This window comes from Chiloscyllium plagiosum, unplaced genomic scaffold (assembly GCF_037043375.1).
Source record: "Chiloscyllium plagiosum isolate Xiang-an unplaced genomic scaffold, Cpla_swu_hap1 HiC_scaffold_20, whole genome shotgun sequence".
In the NCBI taxonomy this organism is placed as follows: Eukaryota; Metazoa; Chordata; class Chondrichthyes; order Orectolobiformes; family Hemiscylliidae; genus Chiloscyllium; species Chiloscyllium plagiosum.
Window position 1 is genome coordinate 41,085,498 of NW_028270158.1, and position 18,502 is coordinate 41,103,999.

An 18,502-nucleotide genomic window follows, 5' to 3' on the forward strand; every position below is an offset into this window, starting at 1 on the left:
CCAAAAAGGCCAGCTTGTTCAACAGCACTGAATTGCAGATCAAGATCAAAAACATTTCATGAAAGAGTCACTTATATTTGTTTGTGGTTTATATTATCTCTAATTTAAAATTTAAGATTAAGAGACCATGGACATTAGTGATATTCAGTACGAGGTATATGTACAGAGGTCATAAGATGTGAGTTTTCTGGCATAGGTCACATTTTGTTCAACTGGAACTTACTTTATCAGCAACTAACCACAAGAATAGATTTTATGCCCAGTTAAATCCCAATACTAGTCAGTCAGTCTTGGGACTACAGATGTCAGCATAAGTGTTTGGAACATTAATTTCTTGATAGGTGGTGGTAATTAGTGTAAAGTTCATCAGGATAATTTGAAATATAGTGTAGCAGTTGCAGCAAACATCTTTTGTCGTCTATGCTGACCCTGGGCATGTAATTTTGGACTTTAAATAGCCTGCCTGTATTTAACTATCTAAAAACTCATTGTTGCTATTTAAGTATAAGAGGAACTGTTCTAATGAGTTATACAGCATGGAAACAGCAGAGTTTAACAATTATACTTGTGTGGACCCTTCAGTCCATGCTGACCAAGTTTCCCAAAACTAACTTCATATTCTGTCATAACGTAAATCCAGAACAGAAACTTAAGGACTGGATTTAGCAAAATATGCTATAGATTTCAACTGATGGAGAGTTCTTAGGAAGTACCACTATGAGAGTTTATGCGCAGAGTTTACATGTTCCATTTAAAACAATTCCATACAGAATGAAACTCTGTCAGAAAAGCAACAGGAAAGGATAACCCACAATTAAAGGAAAAGGTCCCATGGTAAATGAAGCAGAAATCATGCAGTTACCTATTCATTTCAAGAGTGTTGATTCGGGTGGACAGATCTTCCAGGCGATTGATTTGCTTATGACACTGGGTGCAATAAAACTCCAGCATCTTTTCCCCAATGACACTTTGTAAAGTTGAAGTGAAATTATCACTAGAAAATCAGAAGTATTAAGTGGGAAATTAGAGAAATTAATTGAACTTGTCCATACAATTCCAAAAGCGATTGGAATACAGATTTATCAGCTAAAGACTTTCAGAACGACAGACAGCAAAATGCAGTGCTGAGGTGAGTGGTTAAACAAGACAATTTTTTCTGCTTCCTAGGACACCCCACTTGCAAAAACTTTGTTACTTAAACACATTCGTTTTCAGAAATATCAAAAACACATCCAATTCTGCACAAAAATCAGTCTGTGATTGAAAGCAACCTCCAAATTCAATAATGGAGTTCACCAGTCACTCTTTAAACCAAAATGACTAAATTGAGGTAACTATGAGGAACCAACACCAAAAAGTCAGGTTTCTCAATGATTTGATGTTTTCCTCAGCATACAGATCCAGCAAGTTTCATTAAATGCTAACCTTACCTGGGAGAGAGTAGTGACGAACGATTGAAGTGACCGTTGATATTACTGCCTCCATCCTGACAGAGACTACTAGTTGCAAAGTCAATCTCATTGTTCTCTCCATAATCTTCAAAGTGCTCTTCAGTGTTAAGAGAGGAAATGTTGGAGCTCATTGAGAAATGTTGGTGGGTTCTAGTTACAGGAGATACACCAGGAAGAGAGACTAAGTTGCAAGGAAATTGAAAACTTAAACAGAAAAAGCATTCAGAAGAAACCACTTTACCAAATAATTGTTACAATGTAGAACACAGGAAATGGATGAAGCAAATAGTGTAGATAAATTTAAAGGGGAAGTGAAACAAAGTGCAAGGGAGAAAAGATAATATCAGTTTTAGATAAGAAAAGAAACGGGAGGTAGGCTGACTAGACCATACAGATTTAGGAATATTTTACAACAGTTATGTTGAGAATTGAGGTAGCCATAAATCGAGATCATCAGTTTTTGACTCCTTATTTAAAGGATGGATGTAATTTAAAGCAGTTCAGAGTAACTTCACTTGACTAATTCCTGGAATGGGAACAATCTTGGAGGATAGGTTGGACAGAGTGCCTCCACCCCACTCTTTTCTGAATATTAAAAGAGAAATCTTATTGAGACAGATGATACTTGAAGGGACAGGACAGGGTAGATACAGAAAGAATGCTTTCTCTTATGGGAGAGACTTGAACTATAGGAAAAAGTGAAAGAATAGAAGGTGCCCATCTAGACTATGGTCAGGAGACTTTGTTTTGAGTCATGAATTTTTAGAATTCTTCCCTTAAAGAGAGTGATGGAGGCAGAGATCATTTAATTTTGCTATCAGAAAAGGCACAGGTTGATTGACTTCCTTGGTTAGCCAAATCTATGGTCATCAGTAATAGGCAGGTATGTTGAGTTGAGGCCACAATCAGATCATCCATGATCTGTTGAACAGCAGAGCAGATGAGGGGGGCTTTATAGCCTGTTTCTGCTCCTAGTTCAGATGGTTGTATAACGTATGGGCTGAGGATAGTGAAGTTATAGACAGATATTGATAGGTTAAACACTTGAACAAAAACTTGGCATATGGAGACTGTGGGAAAATGGAGGTTTTATACTTAGACATGTTTGGATGTGGATGGAGGATGTAAAATGCCAGTGACCCATGGGTCTACACCAATGTGCAGCCCACTCATACCCAGAGTGAACAGCTCAGATTTCATTAAACCTGTATTTATTTCCCATATAAATGAGCAGTTCTTCAGCATATGCTAGAATTAAAAAACATAGCTGCCAGGGGTAAGGGATACCAAAAATGCTAAAATTGAACAACAGTGAATTAATAACAATCGATTAATAGAAGCAGAGAAGAGTCCCTGTTCAAGTAGAAATTTCACTTACTTTATTTCCCCATTAAAAACGACACTGTTTTCTGGCTCTTCAAGTGTATCTGTGAAGTCAGAGTTCAGTGTGGCATCAATAGCGCTGTCTGTCTCCAACTCATCATGTGCACCATGGTGAACGAGTGTGCCAGTGTCCTCATCGGTGAATGTCTCACACTCACTGTACGTGCTCTCAGAGCCCATGTAAGCACTGTCTGTCACCTCGTTAGTCTGAAAATGGAACAGTGCGGCAAGTTCAATTTAAGAGAACGATCAGTCTACTAAATAATCTTGGAAAACAAAAACATGTACCACATCAACAATATAACAAAGGTTTTAGATACTGCAGTGATTCAGAAGAACAATTGTCTGAATCAACCTGATTTACATGTAGTTTAAAACTAGGCAGTGGGAATCACAAAAGGTGACCTTATTTCAAAAGCTGAATTTACATTGTAACAGCAAGCAGAAGGAGAACAAGACGTGTTAGTACTCAATAAAAGACAACATCTGGTTTCCAAATCAATGAGTCTTGAAATACAGACTAATGGTAGTCACATTAGTAATATATTTGACAAGATTACTAACATTACCAAATCGAGTCTCTCAAATGACGTATTAAAATCAACTGCAAATTGGAATAAGTTACCAAAGAATGTCAAGGCCCCCTCAATTTGACATTTCGCCCCGTTTCAAATGAGATGCTGTGTCTACAGGATTAGACCATTTTAAAATGTCTCTTAGAAGTAAGACACTATACTAAACAAGTTGCATATTCAATGTCTACTCTACAAGGACTTTAGCCAGATAGAACATGCCAATAATTACTCTCCAGATGCCACCTTACAACTCCCATTTGTCAATCAGCTTTGGGCCATGACTGCCAAGGTTTAGGGATTCTTCAGTGTACACTGTAGCTATGGCAATAGAGCAATTCTCCATCCAACCAATCAAACACCTCCCTCCTAGTCAGGTAGTGTCCCTGTATTCAGATTAGCTGCATCACAATCACAGCATTATATCCAGCTGAGGTACAGCCACCAAGGTGAAAAGAGCAGATCTCCATTTTTGTGATATTCTACATTATGGAATGCGGGCTTTAAATTTAAAAAAGTTTACTAGCACGTCAATACTTGCTCAACAGCACCTTACCAATAACTTGTTGTTTCGTGTCTTGCACGAAACAATTTCAAAAACATTTTATTTTTGACCAGATCTTTGTACTCACCTGGCTGCAGCCATGTAGAAGCAAATCAACAGTTGATTAGGAATCATCCAGAATGAGATGGTTTCCACAACAAATGAAACCAAGTGTAGTTAAAAAGGAGAGTTTTAATTTCTCCCCCAACAATCAAGTAAAAAACAAACCACTGCAACCTATTGGTATAAACGGTGAATGAGCCAGGTTAATAGCAGTGCACATGCTGCAAATTTCTCCTCACCTCTCCTAGCTAGTCACCACAGAAATGTGGACATTGCAACCAAGACTGAATTTGTCCTCAGCCATACCAGAACACTAAGTTTTGAACAACTGGAGCAGGAACCTAGCTTAATTCTCTCTCCTCGGTTGTGGAGATTAACACATTACACAGCCTTGCGTTCACAGTAGAGAGTTACAGCAATGTCTTAGCATGGAAATTGTAGCTATTATATGGCTACAAGAGACAGATGAAGCTTACTGGCCAGGTATAAAATGCTAATTTAGCCATTAAGCAGTATGAAATTTCACACTGAAACCTGATGGCTTTTGCAGCAAGGAGTTCATGTGCAGCCTGCCCAAAGACAGTAAGTGAACCAAAAGGAACCTGAATATCAGCAATGGAACAGGAAGATAATCCTGTGAACTGCTCACAGCATACGCCACAAGATTTTAGCTCATTTACAGTTAGTTCTCCTCCACGCAATGTCTGGTCAGAAGCACCAAAAGAACTGTAAATACAATTCTGTGATTTGAAATTATAGATTAAATTTAAATCTCAGTTGAGCAACAGTAGTCCAATCACACCAAACAGATTTTGATCAAGTGCTCTCATGCCAATTTTGACCATTTTGTTACTGTTTCATTAAAATTATCTTAAATTTGGCCAAGTCTGTCAAACAGGCCAGATTCAAACCTTACAACAATCACCATCAGCAGTAACAAATCAATATACCAGACATGGATTCAGTTCAGCAGGATCTTTATACATGAATTTCATTTTTTGTACACCCCCATTATGCTGCATCACTGGTGGTCCTGAGAGGAATACAATCTAAGGCTTCAAAATTCAATCCAAATGCCATACTTCCTTAGGAACTAATTTCAAGAACAGAGTGTAGACAATACATAAATCCAGTCTGTGGCAGCCAAACCAAATGCCAGTCCATCAACACCCAAATGCTGGTATTCAAACAGTTCAATTCCTATGGAGAAAGAGTTAACTTTCAACCAAATGAACGTGAACGAGAATGGAAAAAGCAACTGAAGAAGCAAATTCATGAAATTCCACAATATTCAGGTGGTTAGTCAGGCAAAGCCAGTGTTATCACTAGGATCTCAGCAAAGAACAACAGTTAATCTGTGAACTTGCAACCGTTTACGCACGAGTGATGAAAAACATCTAGCATACATTAGAGAGTTTTATTCTACAGTGAATTGTGCACAAGTTATTTAAAGACATTTAATATTATGACATGGTAGCAATGGGAAGCAACAAATTCATAACCCCTTCAGACTACAGTTTCAAATCCAACTCTGCAGTCCTTCCTCCATATTACCATATATTCCAACTTAAAAGATCACTCTCTTCAAATTTATTCCCACTAAACATCTGACCACATAACATGATCGTTAGAAGGGATGTTACCTGACATTAGGAGAAAGTGAGGACTGCAGATGCTGAAGATCAGCAGTCACGAGTGGGGTGCTGGAAAAGGACAGTAGGTCAGGCAGCATCCGAGAAGCAGGAGAATTGATGTTTTGGGTAAGAGCCCTTCATGAGACCATATGGTAAGTGGATAGCAAAGGATTAGAGAGAGGGATATGGGCCAAATGCAGACAAAATGGGACTAGTTCAGTTTAGGAAACCTGATCAGCATGGACAAAGCCTCTACAAAACTCAAATTTTAAAAAGACAGATGTCTAAAAAAGGCAAGAAGAAAAAAAATTCAGGAAAGCAGGATTCAGAGAGTTTTCCATTTCAAAAACTGGGAAATGTGCTTTTGCGGCCTTCATCTACAACATGGAGTGTGGCTTGGGGGATGTTTGTATGGTTCTTTTATTCTTTTAAAAGAACCTGCAAGACACGCAGTTATGAGACTGGCTTTTTTTTTAAAAAAAAAAATTCATCCAGCAACAGTCCAATCAGCTTCTGCTTAAAACAACAACATACTAGGAAATGCAAAACTATGGAGTGTATCTAGTGTTAATACCATTCCCAGCAGAAATAGGAATTCAAGATAAATGCAAGAATGAGAAAGGAATAAGGTCTCGGATTAGAAAGCACAAAAACATTGCTTTGAGTATTTAAATTTGATTACAATTAGTCATCGCATGCAAACATAGCATTGTTTGAATGAGCAACTTCTGAAAAAAAAAATCAGCATAATTCCCTTACTTTCCAGAGTTAGTCATTCACTCTTAAACGGTGCAATGCAATGAAGTTCAGTACATTCTTTAGTTATAAAAATTGGGAATAAAGGCCTGAATTTGTGAAGTGATGCAATATTCAGGTGCATGTTATTTATATATACACTTTGGATAAACAGTTTTATTTCCGGAGCAGAGGTTGTGTGATTAGGATGCAATATCAACCAGAATAAATGCTAAAACAAAAGCCCACAGTCCACTGTCTCTGTAGAGGGTAGAAAAGGCTGATCATATTCTGAAGTAATCATCTTTGTTCTTGTAACTACATCATCTGATGCACTGCTGGTTACAACAACATACCCTCAGCCAGTTACCAGATACCTTATATCCTGATCCTGGAGACAGGCCACCTCTTTAAAATTGGTAGCTTACACTGTCAGAGAAGACAGAGTTAGGTTTCCAGACCAAGTTCCAAGTTCCAGGAAAAATTCAATAAACCCTACCAAGTTGGATCACATTTTACTTTTGCTTTGATCGGTTAGGACACTGAACACGGCAAAAACACAGCACACTGGGAAAGGATCTGAGGGGAGAATTTTCTCTTCTGTTGGGAAGAGACACACAAGGAGCCTGGGAGACTACATCATAAGGGACAGTAATTTCATGGGACTTTAAAATAAACTCTATGCAACATCTTCTGCAGCATCAGACCACCCAAAGCAATATGAAATACTTTTCAAGTCACTGTTATAACACTGAATTGCAGCAAATAATTTTCCACATAGCAAGGTGGCAGAAAAACTAGAGGAATCTTAGAAGATTCTGGCAGAGAATGACTGCAGAGGAAGGGATGCATAGTAGGTTACCAAAACTACTGTCGCTCTTTAGGGGGATGGGGAAGAAATGAAAAAGCAAAAGACCAACGGGGGAGTGTGGAGCAAACATGTAGAAATGTAATTCAGGAAGGGAGGGAGAGCAGAGTGAAAAAGGGAGACAATGAAATGTGTACTTGGGACATTAAGAGGGGTGATGGCAACCATTAAAAAACAAACATCGATGATTAAGGAAGAGACTGTGTAGACAAAGCACAGAGGAGGATAACAGTTAAAATGGTCCAGGATTGGCCAGTGAGACAGTATCATTGAATAGTGGTGCTCACAATCAATCAATCATTCTAAAATAGGCCAAGACACAGCTTAAGTACAGGAGAGGTGACATCACAGCTGGAGTCATTGGTACCTCATGTACATGGAATGTCTGAAAGAGCAACTTGGTTAGTTACATTCCCCTTGTTCTTTTTCCTGGGCCCTATTTTTCATGTGTGTTTATCTTTTAAAACAGACATTCAAAGAATGCAAGTATGAAACCATCTCCCAAGATATATGGGATATTAAAGTATGGAACATATATAGTGACAGCACATCCCTCAACCCGAACTAAACATGCAATTGGAATACATTGCTGTTTGGGGTGTAGCAAGGGTCCATCTGGAACAAAGAAAAGGTGGGGAGTGGGTGAAGAAATAACAGGGGTGAGGAAAAGACAGGACAGTGGCCCTGGAGAAATTATTCCTCAGACAACCAACACAAGGCAAGGCAAATTCTTCAACCTCTGATTCTATGACAGGAACATTGAAGTGACAACAGAAAGTGTAAAAACTGAAAAATGCAAGCGCTCAATAATAAAATATGTCCAATCAATTTAAAGAAGAGTCAACATCTTATTTCCTTGTTACAGACTTATGGCAAAACTGGGCAGCATAATTCAGCCAGCTAATCCTTTATTTGAACCAGTTTTTGACCACTATCTTGCATGTGAAATACTTGGGGAAGATTCAACCATGGAAAGTTTCACAGCTGAGGCCAATTCTGTCAGCTACAAAACATCTAAGTGTTTTTCCCTGAGTAGAGGTCACTGGGGACAGAGTATCCAAATTTATTTTTCTTTGGGAGCCAAAGTAGTCACAAGGTCAATTGTAGTAACTTCAGCAACACGGATGACATCTACAGAGCAAGGTAACAGAGTGGAACTTTGTGGCACAGTGGTAGTGTTCCTACCTCTGAGCCAAGAGCCCCTTTTTGAATTCCCACCTGTTCCAGACATCACTAAACTGGTTGATTGGAAAATAACAGTTTGAAACTTGGGCTCAGCACCAGACAATACGTCCAATGACAAAAGGTTTGGTTCTCCAAATATTTCTTTAATACAAAGTATGGAGGTATTTGTTATCTTAACATATAGTAGTGAGAATAGCAACATTTAAAATGTTCAAGGTTATATACAGAGTCAAATAGTAATCAGGTCTTGGTGAAGGAGCACATAGATTTTGCTACTACTTTAGCCCAGTAAACAAGGAGTCATCAGCAGGGTGGCAATTCACGGCATAAAACCATAAGTACAAAGCCTCCCCTGTTCCAAGAAACTGTTTAAAATGTGAAGAACAATAATCAATAACCAGCCAGCTATTCTCAGGATTAGTCATAAGATGTCAAGAGCTAACATCACAGGCAAGAAATTTCTATAGAAGGTCTTTCACGTCAAAGGGCAAGAGGCTTTTATGAACCATCCAAACTCGGTCTACAACATACAAACTAAATGCAAACCATACCCAGAAAAAGGCCAATGAGTAGAGCGCACACAGTTGTGAAGTAGACAACCATTTGACATTTCTCCCTGCAAGACGGTAATCAGTCTGGAAAAACCCGAAGCAGGAACATACCAAAATTACATGGCACTGGTGCTGGGACCTACGGTTACCTTCCCCTAATGTCCTCAGTATAAACAAACACGGTTAAATTATTCCAATTCAACATCAACTTCTAAGTGTTGCGAGTCAAGTCCAAAGTTCAAACAGAATGCTGAAACTTTTAATTCCTCCGCATGCACCCACCAATCAGCATTGTTTACAGATTACCTCATTAGAATCAAAGGAGGGCCTAACCAGGAGCTGGTCTTTCACTGGCTTCAGCAGGACCAGCTACCTCCACTCATAGGCAGCCTTGCAAACAGGTAGCAACAAGATGTGAGCATCCACGTCACAACCCAGCCTGTTTCACAGACAAAGCTGCCCCCATCAGGTCGATGCCAGATAATTCAGCTGGATGAAAGATCAGGTGCCTGAACAGAAACATTTATATAGCACCGCTGCTAATTACAGTGTTAAGATTATCCATACAATACAGAACATATACAGGGAGAATCCATTAATAAAAAGGTCTGGGGTCCTGGCGTTTAAATGGAAATAGACTTCAATACATTTCCCTTTTTCTAACTTGCAGCTCTCCTGCCTAGTCCAGTAATTAATCAGTCAGAAGTGGTGAAAAACACAAAACACACTTACTGCTCAATCTACCTCACGCTTATTGGCATAAGTATCTTGCAGCATTTCCACTAATAGAAGCTATAAGCATGCAGTAGAAATCTAAGAACTCAGAAGTACATAAGTTAATCAGATTTCTAAACACTAATAAAAATCAGGGGGTGGAGAAGAGGAGTTGCAATTGTGCATATCCACCATTTCCTCTGAAGTTCATTCCACATGTAAACCTCCCTCATGTCTTTAAATCTTTGTCCTGACCCTAAAAATGTGCCTTTAGTCTTGAAATATTTAGTAACTATCGCCTGGTGTTGAGCATAAAAATGACCTTTTGATCCTTAACAGGCTTTACCCTCTCTCTAGTTACCCCCTTACTTAAACATACTTGTAGAATCTCTTTGGATTACCCTTAACCATATCTGGAGAAGGCTCTCTCACATCCCCTCTTTGCTCTTGCACTCAAATGGGTAGAAATAGGAAAGACTTAGAGGAGTTTGGGCCAAATACTGGCAAAGGGACTAGATTAGTTTGGGACATCTGGTCAGCGAGTCTCTTTCTGTGCTGTAAAGCTCTATGACTCTAAATCAATACATAGAGATTCATTTGAACCAACTTGTCTATATCTATCTAAAATAAGATTTTTATTCTTTATTCATCCATTGTTCCTTAATCTTACCAGCCTTAACCTTCACTCCAACAGGAACAAAATACTTCTGAATTCTTGTCACCACACTCTTGAAAGCCTTCCACTTGTATGACGTCCTTTTACCTGTGAACGGTCTACTCTGATCAACTATTGAAAGGTCTGGTCTTATACTAAAATTTGCCTTACTGCAATTAAAACTAGGAGAAATTGAGGACTGCAGATACTGGAGATCAGAGCTGAAAATGGTGTTGCTGGAAAAGCGCAGCAGGTCAGGCAGCATCCAAAGAGCAGAAGAATCGACGTTTCGGGCATGACCCCTTCTTCAGGAATGAGGAAGGTGTGCCAAGCAGGCTAAGATAAAAAGGTAGGGAGGAGGGACTTGGGGGAGGGGCATTTGAAATGCGATAGGTAGAAGGAGGTAAAGGTGAGGGTGATAGGCCGGAGTGGGGGTGGGGGTGGAGAGGTCAGGAAGAAAATTGCAGGTTAGGAAGGTGGTGCTGAGTTCAAGGGTTGGGACTGAGACAAGGTGGCGGGGGCGGGGGCGGGAAATGAGGAAACTGGAGAAATCCCTTAGGCTATATCTTTGGTTCATATTTCTTGAAAATTTATGTTACACTCAAACTTTCTGATTTACATAAATATAGTGTGGATATTAAAATCCCTGTATGTCCAGAGCTCTGTGCACTGTAATTCACCACTTGGCTGTACATAACCAACATAGGACAAAAAAACTCTTGGAATCATATACAGAATCCTAGTGTTCACACAGTCACTTAATGAAATGCTCAGTGCACTGACCAAATGAAAGCAAGTGTGCCAAATGCTTTCTTTACCTCTATGCAAGGGAGTGGCAGATACAATGTTCAGCAACATTTGCAACTACTCAAAAACTGAAGAGATCTGTGGCCAAATGCACAAAGGCCTGGACAATATCCAGGTTTGAGCTGAAAAGTGGCAAGTAACATTCACATCACAAGAGCCAGACAATGACCATCTTGAACAAGATAGTGCCACTGAATATTAAGACATTTGTTAGATTCTAATACCGAACTCCCCACTATCAATGTTATTGGGGTTACCGTTGACCAGATGTATAACTGGACTAGCCACGATAAACACTGTGGCTACAAGATTAGATTACTTACAGTGTGGAAACAGGCCCTTCGGCCCAACAAGGCCACACTGACCTACCGAAGCGCAACCCACCCAGACCCATTCCCCTACATTTACCCCTTCACCTAACACTACGGGCAATTTAGCATGGCCAATTCACCTGACCTGCACATTTTTGGTCTGTGGGAGGAAACCGGAGCACCCGGAGGAAACCCACGCAGACATGGGGAGAATGTGCAAACTCCACACAGTCAGTCACCTGAGGCGGGAAATTAACCCGGGTCTCTGGTGCTGTGAGGCAGCCATGCTAACCACTGTGCCGCCGTGCCGCCCACAAGAGGTGGTCAGAGGCTCGAAATCCTAGCGGGAGTAACTCACCTCCTGATTGCCCACCATCTGCAAGGCACACACTCTGTCAGTTGTATGATAATATTTCCCCACATGCCTGGAAGAGTGGAGCTTCAGCAGTACTCAAGAATCTTGACACGATCCAGGATAAAGCAGCTTACTTGATTGGCAACACATCCACAAAATTCACTCCCACCACCATCGAAACAAGAGGTGCAGAAATTAATCAAGGCTCCTTTGACAGAATCCTCCAATGGAACAAGAACAGCTATCTGCAAGGACAAGGGCAGCAGACACATGGGAACACCACCATATGCCAGTTTCCCTCCAAGCTACACACTACGCAGAGTTGGAAATATGTTACCATTTCTTCAGTGTCATGGGGTAAAAATTCTGGAATTTCCACCCTAAAGGCATTGTGGGTCAAGCTACATTAAACAGGCTACAGCCATTCAAGAAGACAGCTCACCATCACCAATAGCAGCTACAGATGGGCAATAAATATTGGACTAGTGATGCTCACATGCCATGAAAGAAATGTTAATTTTTTAAAATTCAAAGCAGGTGCACAAGTGTTATGAATATCATAGTGCAACATAGCTAATGCACTGCCAGCATAGGGTAACAGTTTGGTGTCCATTTTTTTTCTTTTTGATTCTATGACCACGAGGAGCTGAGGGAAGAGAAGAGAATAATCAAGATACTCTCTCAATTCCCTATAACAAACTTTTTCTGTTTGAGGATTTTTAGTTTGAGAGCTACACTTTAAGACCACACATGATGATCAGCAAGTAGACCAAAGCCTTCATACACAATCCAAAAAGGTGACCTCACACCTCCAGTGTATCAAGCTGAATAGATAAAGCTGTTGAACTGTACTGGAATACGCAAAGCAGATTCGCACCAGACAGGGTCACATTCTCATTTCAATATGCAAAATATAAACAAATTTCTTGGAAATATTCAATAATATGTAGAACAAGGATTTACAAGAACGTTCGTTAAGTGCAAATAAAGGACAAAGAAAAGTGGTGTAAAAGCTCAGGAGATCGGGAACCATCTGTGGTGAAACAGTTGGCGATTCTTGTCAAAATGAAACCTTCGAACTGAAGGAGAATGTGATTTATATTGTTTAAAAAAAGGGAGTGGTAGGTTATGTGGAACAAATAGACAAGCACAATATCATGTAACAAAATGCAAAGACAGTGGTAATGACAATAGTGTGCTGATCAAGAAAAAGATGGAAATGGAATGAGTACTGTTTCTCCAGTTTTTGTACAGCTTTAAAACATTGGAGTATCCAGAGGACAGAAATATGGGCAAGATGGTGAAGCAATGATTTGTATACTATTATTAATGTAATACATTAATGGCTACATGGCCTAAAGAGGCAGTGGAAACTGCATCAGTCTGTACAGCAACCTATGGAATCACCCTGACAGTGGAAGAGAGAGTCACCTTCATCTGCGAGGGACTGTCAATGACGATGATGTCCTACACTGGTTAGCACTGCTGCCTCACAGCGCCTGAGACCCGGGTTCAATTCCCGCCTCAGGCGACTGACTGTGTGGAGTTTGCACATTCTCCCAGTGTCTGCGTGGGTTTCCTCCGGGTGCTCCGGTTTCCTCCCACAGTCCAAAGATGTGCAGGTCAGTTGAATTGGCGATGCTAAATTGCCCGTACTGTTCGGTAAGGGGTAAATGTAGGGGCATGGGTGGGTTGCGCTTCGGCGGGTTGGTGTGGACTTGTTGGGCCGAAGGGCCTGTTTCCATGCTGTAATGTAATCTAAAAAAAAATCTAATCTAAACTCAGATTGGGTGACTGCTTTGCAGAATAGTTCTGCTCAACATTCCTACTGCTCGTTATTTCAATACTTGGCAGAGGCAATGCCAAGAGCAGGGACCCCTGGCTGCCATAGGCCCCAGTGCCTGGATCCTTGGTGGTTGGCAAGGTGGCAGTAGCCACAGAGTTGGGGCATTGGTGTTGTCATTGCTGTACCCAGAATGGGGACTCCTTGAGGTTTGGGACACCCTGCTGAAGCCCTGGAGCTGTGCTCGAGACCCAATTTGAACAGAAGATGAACTCTAAAGTAATTTATTTTTGTAACTCAAAACGATGCCAGATTGTGGTGAACACTTTTCACTGTACTTTCCTAGATATACATGACAATAAAATATTCATTCCCTTGCTCTCATACTCATTTATTCTGCCTCTGCTTGGTGCAATTTTCCAGTTCCAGCAGGCTGGAGGAATGGCACTTGATTTTCCAATCAGGCCCTTTGCAGCCTTCTGGACTCAGTTTCCCAGACTATAAACTGTCCCCAATTTGATATTCTACCATCCACCAAAGCACACAGTCCAAGATGATGGGTAAAACCTCGGTGAGGAGAGGAAGTGATGAATATGATACCATCTTGGCAGATATGTACCTTTATAAAAAAAGGTAAAGGATAACACCTGGGGGGGGGGGGGGGGGGAAAGGATCCCAAGCCTAAACAACCAAAACAACAGCATTCTGGATGGAGAGAGAACTCAGAGTCTAAACCTATGGCTTGGAGACGTCACTTTCACCATCCCAGATCAATGGACCACAAGAGATGAGCTCCAGGCTCAAAGGGTAGACACAGTGTAAATTGTACTCCATTTTAAAGCTTCTTTGTACAGGAAGGAATTGTCTATCCCAACTGCAACACATGCATATCCTATTATTTTAAGAAAGAGACAAGAATGGCAGGTGCAAAATGACAGTGGCAGCTGCAGTTCTAATCATGTATGCAAACAGTTCAGACATTGACTATTGTGATGACAATAAAGACTGCATTACCAGTTTCAGATGCTGAAACTTACCTCCAAGAATGAAAACACAATGGTTAACTCTGATGACAAGTGTCGCCGCAATGGTCCACAGCTCACCACACTGGACATTGGTATAGCAGTCCTGAGCTACATTCTCTTTTCTTTTGTACATCACACATCTCCAAAGGTCAATGGTCAGTGTGTGGCATCAGCTTTCAAGACCGGAAGCCTATGTTTGGAACAGCATGGGCAGAACCTCCAAGTTACTGCATGGCTGTGCAGCTTAGAAGGAATGTTGGTCCTGAATGAGGTCCATTGTTCCAGCAAGCTGTCCAAAACTATAAAGTAAAATATAGAAAAAAAAGAATGTTCTTTTCAGCTTTCCAGCATCCTCCAAAATGCTGAAGAAATTCAGCAGGTTCGACAAAATCTGTAACAATTCTGACAAAGGGTGACCGGACTTGAAATGTTAACTCTGCTCTTTGCAGATGCTGCTATACTTGCTGAGTTTCTCCAGCACAGTTTGTATCACAATGCAGTGCTTGCTATACATTTGGTGTCAGGTAGACCTCCAGGATGAGCAATACCTTTGCAGTAAATCAGTTTCATTGAAGAAAATCACCATACAAAAAAAATTAAACCCGGACTGTCTATTCCAAACAGTGTCTGAACCTCCATCTTGAAGACAAGCAAAATGCAACTGCGTGTGTTCCAACCCTAAAAGCTAACTTAATTGACCGAGACAAGTGCCACACAGATCTCTAAACACATCCAAATTGTGCCTTAAAGGCAAAATAGTCAGCCTTGGCTAATTTAAAACCAGAATATGCTGTCTGTCTGTCTGCCATGGGGAGTGCTCAGAAACCAGAGTTGCAACCGCAGTGAACTAGACAGCTGTCCGTAACCAACATTATCTTTCAACAATATTACTTCATGAGCACATGGATACATGCCTGCTCTGAACATTAGCAAATAAAATAATAGATTTGTCAGGTGACAATGTGACCTAAAGGATGTCCTGCATATCAGATATACCAAACACATACCATTATATAGACTACCAACTCATTTGCTCCACTTCAAACCTAAGAACTGACCTAAAATCAACCTATCAAAGAGATTTCATGTCAGCAACCGGCAAATCTCACCACATAACCACAGATATCAGGCAACATTAGTCTGCCAGGCAGCATTAGGAAGCAGAGAAGTCAACATTTCGGGTATAACTCAAGGGTGGGGTGGGCTCTAGTCCTGAAGAAGGGTTACACCCAAAATGTTGAATTCACCTCCTGTTGCTGCCTGGTTTGCTGTGTTCTTCCAGCCTCCTGCTTGTCTATGTTGGATTCCAGCATCTGCAGTTTTATTTCTGTCTCTAACATTACAGACGAGGCTGGAACATCCTAAATTCACAGCTGATTCCAGAAGAACTTGGCGAAGCTGTAGTATTGAATATTTAGGGTGTAGGTTTGCTCGCTGAGCTGTAGGTTTGATATCCAGACTTTTCATTACCTGGCTAGGTAACATCAGTGGTGACCTCCAAGTGAAGCGAAGCGGTGTCTCCTGCTTTCTATTTATAGGTTTGCCCTGGATGGGGCTCCTGGGGTTTGTGGGGATGTCATTTCCTGTTCATTTTCTGAGGGGTTGATAGATGGTATCTAGATCTGTGTGTTTATAGCATTGTGGTTGGAGTGCCAGGCCTCTAAGAATTCTCTGGCATGTCTTTGCTTAGCCTGTCCCAGGATAGGTGTGTTGTCCCAGTCGAAATGGTGTTTTTTTTTCCCCTCTGTGTGTAGGGCTACGAGGGAGAGAGGGTCGTGTCTTTTTGTGGCTAGCTGGTGTTAGTGTATCCTGGTGGCTAACTTTCTTCCTGTTTATCCTAGGTAGTGTTTGTGGCAGTTCTTGCATGGAATTTTGTAGACGACATTGGTTTTGTCCATGGATTGTACTGGGTCTTTTAAGTTGGTTAGTTTTTGCTTGAGAGTGTTGGTGGGTTTGTGTGCTACTAGGATTCCGAGGGATCTTAGTAGCCTGGCTGTCATTTCTGAAACTTCTTTGAATGGTAAGGTGGTTAGGGTTTCTGGCTGTGTTCGGTCTGCTTGTCATGGTTTGTTCTTGTGGAATCTGTGGACTGTAAAAGTTAGCCACCAGGATACACAAACACCAGCTAGCCACAAAAAGACACGACCCTCTCTCCCTCGTAGCCTACACACGGAGGGGAAAAAAACCCACCAATTTGACTGGGACCACACACCTATCCTGGGACAGGCTAAGCAAAGACATGCCAGAGAATTCCTAGGGGCCTGGCACTCCAACCACAACGCCATAAACAAACAGATTTAGATACCATCTATCAACCTCTCAGAAAACAAACAGGAAATGACATCACCACAAACCCCAGTAACCCCATCCAAGACAAACATAAATAGAAAGCAGGAGACAACAGCTTCGCTTCACTTGGAGGTCACCACTGATGATGTTACCTAGCCAGGTAATGAAACGTCTGGATATCAAACCTACAGCTCAGCGAGCAAACCTACACCCTAAACCCCAACCTGAGCTACAAACCTTCACAAACCTTGCAAAAAAGTCTTGCATATTTCCAATCATTAGACACAGCATAAAGAACAGGAACTGGTTTGATGAAAATAATGAGGGACATTCAAGATCTGCTTACAGTACAAAGGTCTGCTTATCAGATTTACTGGATTCAACCAACCAAGAGGGTAAAAACAAAAAGACAGCCTACCATCAAATATCGTTCAGTGCAAATTAAGGTACATCCAAAATGACTAGCAGCCTCCATTTATAAAAAAAATAACTTCAATGAGGGTTGATACTGGCAACATAAGAAATTTCTATAACGTGTTAAAATGTGTCAATAAACCAGCATATCAAACCGAAAAACCATAAGGTACACTGATAACAAGATACATCTGCAAAGTCAGCCCTGGAAAGCTGGTCAGTGCACTTTATAACACTTAAGTACTAACTGCACAGTGTACAATACTGCCATAAATTGTATATGGACAAAAGCCCAACCCTAGAGGAAACAGACTTCCAACAACCAGAAGCAGCAGCAGCAACCAATTCCATCAAGTTGATGTAACTCTATGCAAAGTCCTGAAGAATGGTGGCCTTACCCACCATACTAAGTTCCATGAGTTTTTACAATAGACAATAGGTGCAGGAGTCGGCCATACAGCCCTTCGAGCCTGCACCACCATTCAATATAATCATGGCTGATCATTCCTAATCAGTATCCTGTTCCTGCCTTATCTCCATAACCCTTGATTCCACTATCTTTGAGAGCTCTATCCAACTCTTTCTTAAATGAATCCAGAGACTGGGCCTCCACTGCCCTCTGGGGCAGAGCATTCCACACAGCCACCACTCTCTGGGTGAAGAAGTTTCTCCTCATCTCTGTCCTAAATGGTCTACCCCGTATTTTTAAGCTGTGTCCTCTGGTTCGGCACTCACCCATCAGCGGAAACATGTTTCCTGCTGCCAGAGTGTCCAATCCTTTCATAATCTTATACGTCTCAATCAGATCCCCTCTCAATCTTCTAAACTCAAGGGTATACAAGCCCAGTCGCTTCAGTCTTTCAGTGTAAGGTAATCCCGCCATTCCAGGAATTGACCTCGTGAACCTACGCTGCACTCCCTCAATAGCCAGAATGTCTTTCCTCAAATTTGGGAGACCAGAACTGCACACAGTACTCCAGGTGTGGTCTCACCAGGGCCCTGTACAGCTGCAGAAGCACCTCTTTGCTTCTATACTCAATTCCTCGTTATGAAGGCCAGCATGCTATTAGCCTTCTTCACTACCTGCTGTACCTGCATGCTTGCCTTCATTGACTGGTATACAAGAGCACCCAGATCTCGCTGTACTGCCCCTTTACCTAAAT

At 41.1% G+C, this 18,502-nt stretch overlaps 1 protein-coding gene across 3 annotated transcripts in view; it reads right to left on the reverse strand.

Annotated features, from left to right (window-relative positions):
• The window catches only part of rab11fip3 (RAB11 family interacting protein 3 (class II)), a 115,966-nt gene that overhangs the window by 22,462 nt on the left and 75,002 nt on the right, over nt 1-18,502 (reverse strand). The window contains exons 1-4 of one of the 3 annotated variants that reach the window (XM_087997862.1): nt 14,649-14,857; nt 2,830-3,041; nt 1,431-1,601; nt 863-994 (exon numbers count right to left, since the gene is read on the reverse strand). In XM_087997862.1, coding sequence (XP_087853988.1) covers nt 863-994; nt 1,431-1,601; nt 2,830-3,041; nt 14,649-14,726 — 593 coding nt within the window. In that variant the 5' untranslated portion in view covers nt 14,727-14,857. Of the gene's footprint in view, nt 1-862; nt 995-1,430; nt 1,602-2,829; nt 3,042-14,648; nt 14,858-18,502 lie in introns of those variants that run through there. The other 2 variants (XM_087997860.1, XM_087997861.1) reach the window with 2 other exon arrangements.